Consider the following 7414-nt stretch of genomic DNA (forward strand, 5'->3'; position numbering starts at 1 on the left):
GATAATATAAAAGCCTAACTTCTCTCTACCCAATCTAGCCTACAGTTAAGCAGGGTGATAATATAAAAGCATCATAATTGTCATCATAATTGAGCTAACGTCAGTGTACCATTTATCACAGTGCTTGTCACATTAAACCCACGTCTATATTCCTATTGTTGCCATAATTATTAATAAATTATGTTAATTATTAGTAATTATTAATACCTTACAGTCACTGGTATTTCCAAGCATAAACATAGAACATTTGGGTAGACGTTAGAGTTTTTACCAGTTGGAAATGCTACAAACTAAAAATCAAAACAACTATCTTCACACAAATAGAAAAAGTAGTTTTTATTTCTTAATGCATTTTATTGTATATATGACTTTTGTTTTAAATAACTATAAATCAACTTTAAAAAGCTGTGGATTTACTTTAATAAAATAATTTAATAATATTTTGATAATAAAATAAAAAATAAAATTTATTTTAAATAAATGTAAACAAATATTTAATTGATTTACTGATCTACACCTATATTTAGTAAAACACAATGTCACGGGTTGAATTGTGTCCTCCTGTCCCCACTCCCCAAATGTATTTGTTGAAGTCCTAACCCCCAATACCTCAGAATGTACCCTCCATCATTTAGAAAAAAGATTGACTGCAGATATAATTAGTCAAGATTAGGCCATTAAGATGAGTCCCTATCCAATGTGACTCATGTCATTATAAAAAAGGGAAATTTGGTAAAGAAACACACAGGAAACCACCATGTAAAGATAAAGCAGAGATTAGGTGACACTTCTACAAGCCAAAAGATGTCAAAGATTTACAGCAAACCAACTGAAGCTACGACAGAGTCATAGAACAGACTCTTCCTCAAAACTCTTAGAAGGAATCAAGCCTGTAGATGCCCTGGTCTCAAACTTAGAGCCTCCAGAACCGTGAGACCATAAATTTCTGTTTTTTAAGTCACTCAGATTCTAGTATTTTGTTATATCAGCCCTAGCAAACTAATACACACAATTTTTTAAACAAATTTACTTTATATACATTCAAAAGACACCACATATTGCCTTAATGGGGGAAAAAAGGCACTACGGGATTCAAGTTCCCCCCCCCTTTTTTGTGAGACTCCTCACTCTGTTGCTCAGGCTAAACAGAGTGTCTGTGAAGTCAGCCGAGCTCATAGCAACCTCAAACTCTTGGGCTCAAGCAATCCTCTTGACTCAGCCTCCTGAGTAGCCAAGACTACAGGAGCTCACCACAATGCCCAGCTAATACTTTCTATTTTTAGTAGAGACAGGGTCTCATTCTTGCCCAGGTTGGTCTCAAACTCCTGAGCTTAAGCAATCCTGCCACCTTGGGAGATTACACACATGAACCACCGTGCCTGGCCAATAAAGATAGAGCATGGAAATTTTAGTACTCCTCAAAATGAAGTTTTATTTAAATTTTAAGTAAATACAGTTTTCCTTAAAATATTATTTTATTTTTAGTATTTAATAAAATGTGACTCTACCTGAAAAACTACTCCCTCTTCTGAGATGGAAGAACATCATGTTCTCTTAAAGCACTTCAATATGAGATCTTTTGCCTTAGACCTGATATCATGATTTAAAAATTACTTAGCTGCAAATACATAGACAAATGCATGTGAAGAACAGTTTGCTTTTAGTTCTCTGCTCATCTATTATGGGTAAAAATATTGCTCCCAAATAATGTCAGTTGTACTATTCATCTTCAATATCAGCAAATATTTCTGATTATAAATTATCATTTGACTATATGGCATAAATTTCCTTAAAAAATAAAGGTAGCATAGAGACTAAGATTATATGACTTAAATACCAAATGTTTATTCTTAACTTCTGTAAATCGTGATTTTAAAAAATAGTTGCTAAAATCAGTATACTTATTTTAGTCTCCTTTTTACGCACTGCTGGATTCTTTCTGGCTGGGGCCAGGTTTGAACCCGCCACCTCCGGTATATGGGGCCAGCGCCCTACTCCTTAAGCAACAGGGGCCACCCATGCACTGCTAGTTTCTCCAAGACATACTTTTTTAACTTTTTTAAGTGACTACTTTCTAAAGACATTTTAACATGGAAAACTTAGGTTACAAAGGAGAAACCTGAACACTAAAGCAAAACAGAATAAATGTGAGCAGAACATATGGCCAAAGAAACTTTGAAAAGGACTTTAAGGTCTACTGGAGGCAAAAACAAAGAAAGGGGGGAAGAAAACCTATAAATTAGGACAGACTTAGGAGACAAATCAAATAAATACTATGTGTGGATCTTGTTTGGATTCTGATCCATAAAAGCAAATGAAAAACAATTTATGAGACAATGAGGAATAACGAGATATTAGGGAGACATTACTGTTTGTAGGTGATAATGATTTGGAGTTATGCTAAAAGGGGGAACTCTTAACTTTTAGAGACTCATACTGACATAGTTATGGAGGAAAGTATATCTTATATCTGTTTTAAAAGAATCCAGTGGTGGGACAGGGATAAGAGAATAAAATGGACCAGGTATTGAGTGAATGGGTACGTGAGGTCCACTGAACTCTCTACTTTTATATGTTTAAAATTTTCCACAATAAAATGTTTTGAAAAGAGTCTATTGATAAATAACCTAACAGTATATTTACATTGTTTGTTAAACATCAATTCCAAATTGAAGATACGGGATCATCATAACTCACACCTTCCTTACCAACTGGTTCTCATGACGTAGAATAAGGAAAAACACTGACTAGCACTTTATTATCAAAAAATTAGAAAATTCTTAGAATCCTCACATTAAAGTCAATAAACTAATAAGTTGCAGTGAAGTAGCTCATAACTTTACTACATTCCATTATATAATCTCTTACTTAAAAATTTTTCTCTGAGCAAAATTAGATTACTTAATCTAAGCTTTTAAGGTAAAGAATAAAACTCTAGGAAAGCATCACTATAAGCTGATAAGTAATGTTGTCTTTAAAAAGGGTAAACTGTTTTCTAAAGGACTAAGATACACAAAAATATTAATTTCGTAGAAACGTATGTGATTAATGAAAGTACTTTTCTTTACCAAGGAATTACTTTATAAACATACACTGTGACACTTTATGTAGAAGGAAAATCAAATGGATATCCAGTGTTGCCTTAAACATTTAGTAAACAAATATTTACTTTGTTAACACAAAGACATTTACCTACAGAGCTACCTGAGTTTCTTGTACATCTAGGGAAAAATAGTTGCAACAGGTTTGGTAGAAAATACTACTAAATTAAATTTCTTCATAATAAAGTAAAAGTAAAACAGAGAAGTATAAAAACAAAGCAAACTATATTGAAATAGTAGAGAAAAAGCATGCTGTGGTAGGGGAAAAAACATTAAATGACACGTTTTGTAGGCTCTACTGCTGATTTGGAAAGTAAAAAATTCCAGGCCTCCATTTTCTAACTCTACAAGACGTTAGATTAGTTTCTCTCTCTCTCTAGTCCTTCTAGAACCTATGGTATCTACATATTCCCTTTCATCCCTAGTAAAGAATCCTAACTTTCAGCAGAATACATGGTTGACTGCAATGGAGACCACATTTGCAACGCGACAGGACCATGGGATAAAGTTTTAGTTGAAGTATTTTGTGTTAGCAGCCAGATAAATCTACTTAAGAGACAACGAAATACAACTTCTGCCTTTCTCTGCATACCAGACACTACGCTGCCAGGGATGGCTGGAACCCTAACAGCCATCTTGGAAATAAAGTTGTATCTTGTTTAAGCAACCATTATTTGGAAGTTTTCCTGTAATTTGAAAACACAGTTAATCCTAGATGGTATAAAACCACACTCTTAACTGTGTTACCTTGAAATCAGTTACTCAGCAATAAATAACTAAATGAAAACAAATTACTACAAGGGGAACACTCTAGAAGCATAGAAAAATCCCATATGGTATTCCTATCTTTCCCTCTAACTTCTGAATGAGAGAAAGGGTTTAATGTTTTGTTGGGTTTTTTTCCTTCCCTAACAGGGGTAAGTTAGCGCATTTGGTGTAGGTAAACTAATTCAACACATTAATTATTCCCTCATTTTTTCATTTTTCATTCAGCAAATATGTATTTAGCATCCACTATGTGCCAGGTACTAAGGTACCTGAAAAGACAAAAAAGATCCTTGCTTTAATAAAGTCTACATTCTAGTGGAAAGGTGAAAGGTAGTGGATATTTAATGGGATAAAAATATACAAAGAACTTAGCTATTCTTCCACTGAAGACACCACCTCGCCATCAAAAATAAATTAACTATAATTAAGTTCTTCCTTTAAAATGAAGGTTCTGAACAAAAACCAGGACCATTTTTAACATTTGTTGCTACCAGATCAATTGCTTCTATGAACCTTATTTATGAAGTACTTTTCCACGTTTTCATGCCCTTAGGGGAAAAAATTCTTGATATTTCATGTTCTCAACAACTTGAAATTTATTTTTGAAGAATGAAACTGAACATAGAAATGACAGTGACAAAATGGGGTTTGATAAGAAATTTCATCAAAGAACTTTACAGTAACACAGTAACTGCAGTAACACAGATAATCTGGTCATATAAAAAAATTATTGGTTAGTCTACAAAAGGAACTAAAAATGTTGCTGTCTTAATAAAACATGAAAAGTCAGATTATAAAAAGGCCACACAAATTTCTAAATCTGGCAAAATATCAATGGGAAGAATTATGTACCCCCAAAGCACCAATAAAAATTGACATCAGGGAATAAATCGTTTTAGTTATGGAGATTAACATACATAAGCATAAGAAGTTGAATCATTTATCTGCTAAATGATCTATGTAGGACAGACACTAGAGCTAGGATTCAAATCTAGAAGATATACACATTGAAAGAGAATAAAATGGGAAGGATACAGAAGAACAAGTCACCTAAGAGCAAAGGAGCAAGAAAGTCACCTACCACTGATGTTTTTGTTACCCACTGATATATACTGACTTTTTTTAAAAATTAAATCATAGCTGTGTACATTAATTCAGTTATGGGGTACAGTGTGCTGGTTCTATGTACAATCTGAAATATTTTCATCAAATGGGTTAACATAGCCTTCACGTCATTTTCTTAGTTATTATGTTAAGACATTTATATACTACATTTACAAAGATTCACATGTACCCTATACTGACTTGTGAAACAATGGTTTTAGGAATTCTTCCATAGCTCTCTATCGATCAAAAGAGTTACTATATACCTTCCTATGAAAGAGGTAGTTTAGGCACTTCAGATATGAACCCCTTGAACAAGATACTACACAGGGAGATTCATGCGATGGAAGGCCATGATGAAAACTATAAAGTACTGCCATATAAAGTAACTGTAGCAAAGTCTGCATATATAAGCTTTGATACAGTCTTGATACAATTAGCACATATGCCAAAATTATGGCATAATTTAGAAAGAGAAAAGTGTAAAATATACTATAAATATAATATGCTTATGATAAAAGTATAATTATTCAAATGCAAGTTAAGACTACAGTGCTTTTACCCTCTACAGTACACTAAAGGGTGTCAATACATTATAAAATTTAAAAAGTAACGTCAAAATATCCTTCAGATTTATGATTCAGATTATTCAAAATAGCTATTACGCATATTAAGATTTCATTATATTAATATGCCTTTTATATCCAAGTGTTGACTAAACCAATAGCCTTCATAATCTGGCTATCTAGTATTTTTGATATAAGTGTATTGACAGTTGAATTGAAGGGAAGCTCATTTTTTTCATGTTAAAAACATACAATCCTGGTGATATTATCATTGGTTGACCTCAACAGAGACAAAGATCAAGGACAATAATTCTCCCTGAAAGTAGCCTATAAAGGACAGAGATTAAGTCTATTTAATTAATAAAAAATAAAGCATAAATACCACAGGTTCTTAAGCTGGGGTCCAAGACCTATTACTGGGAACCTATGAAAAATCTGAAGCCTTATAAAAAATTCTGAGTGTTGATTTTCATCAGATTCTTAACTGAGTATGGAATTTGAAGACAAAATTAGTACACCTAGAAGTGTGATGCTTACTGTTAGCAGAACAACTCCACAAGGCCCTAAATTATTCAGTAGCACATACCTGAATACTAGCAACTACATTCCCATAGAGTTACACTGGATTCTCCTCTTCCTGAAGCAGTTTCAAAACAAAAACAAACCCCAAATTCGACACCAAAAACCAACAACTCAAGAGACTCAAGCTTTAAGAAAACTATAAAGGATTATTCACTGAAGTCAAGACCAGGGAAAAAACATGAGACAGTTTCAGCATTAAATTAAAGTGAGAAGTGAATGACACATATTTCTCTGAATATCTCTTCATAAACCTTTTCCCCAATCAAAACCTAGTAACAAATTAAGTAGAACATCTCCTATATTCTCTCTCAGAACCCTATGGGTGAAATCCAAATACCAGTTCCCCCACAGCAACAGTGATCAGGTTTCTTTTAATTCCAACAAAGTGGGCAAAGCTAAGGCGTGCAATGAAAGGTAAAAGATTCTCCATTTGCAAATATAAGTAGGGGGCTTGTCAGTCTTGTCTGATAAGAGGTGGGGGAGATGACAGGGAGGCTGCACCTGACAGGCCCCGGATGTTAAGAAATGTAGCCCTGCCAGACTGGTGCGGGCATGAGAAAGCAACTCAGCAGCAGAGGTGGTGGCAAAGGTAGGACCTGAACCTCCTGGTGAGGAGCTACGTGGCACTAAGCAAACGGTGCTTCGTCTCCCCAACCCCCTGCTTCCGCCGCAACCATTTTCCCCTTTGGTTACCAGTTGCTCCAGATGCCGTAGAGTAGTTCCACAAAAGCGAAAGAGAGGTTCAGGCACAGGAAGAAAAACAGGTTCCGGGACGTCTTGTCCGACAGGATAGACCTGGGCATAACACAGTGGGAAAGTGCAGGGCGAGTCAAGGGGGTGCCAGGTCCCCGAAGCTGGGTTCCCCCTTTCAAGACTGTCCCATCGCTCTTTCCCTCACCGAGGGGAGTTAAGGGGGGGGGGGGTCACCTGACTCTCCCTCCCTGGACCTTGGGACATCCTGAGGTCTGGGCCCTCTCGCGATCTGCCGGACACCCCCCAGCCCCGGCAAACACAGCTCCCCGCACCTAAACCAGCCCGAAATCTTGCCGAACAGATTGAACTTGGGTGGTTTGTATTCATCGTCCTTGATGGACAGAGGCAACATCTTCTCTGCCCGGCGAAGGGCCGGGTCTTCTCCCCTCTAGAATTGGCTCCGTGGGGGCGATGGCAGTGACAGTAGTGACGCCTCAGACGGGAATCCCCAGTGCTAGTCCCGCACCGCGCGCCTCCGGGAAACACACCCAGACACAGACACACACCCCGGAGCTTGCTGACTTCCGGCCCGAGCCGCGC

General features: G+C 36.3%; 1 protein-coding gene across 1 annotated transcript in view; it reads right to left on the reverse strand.

Annotated features, from left to right (window-relative positions):
• SLC30A7 (solute carrier family 30 member 7) overlaps window positions 1-7414 on the reverse strand; it is a 75098-nt gene extending 67684 nt beyond the window's left edge. The window contains exons 1-2 of the mRNA XM_003784109.3: window positions 7147-7414; window positions 6815-6916 (exon numbers count right to left, since the gene is read on the reverse strand). Of these exons, the coding sequence (XP_003784157.1) occupies window positions 6815-6916; window positions 7147-7226 (182 nt within the window). The 5' untranslated portion in view covers window positions 7227-7414. The remainder of the gene's footprint in view (window positions 1-6814; window positions 6917-7146) is intronic.

Source organism: Otolemur garnettii, unplaced genomic scaffold (assembly GCF_000181295.1).
Source record: "Otolemur garnettii isolate 467f Iridium unplaced genomic scaffold, OtoGar3 scaffold00010, whole genome shotgun sequence".
NCBI classification, from domain to species: Eukaryota; Metazoa; Chordata; class Mammalia; order Primates; family Galagidae; genus Otolemur; species Otolemur garnettii.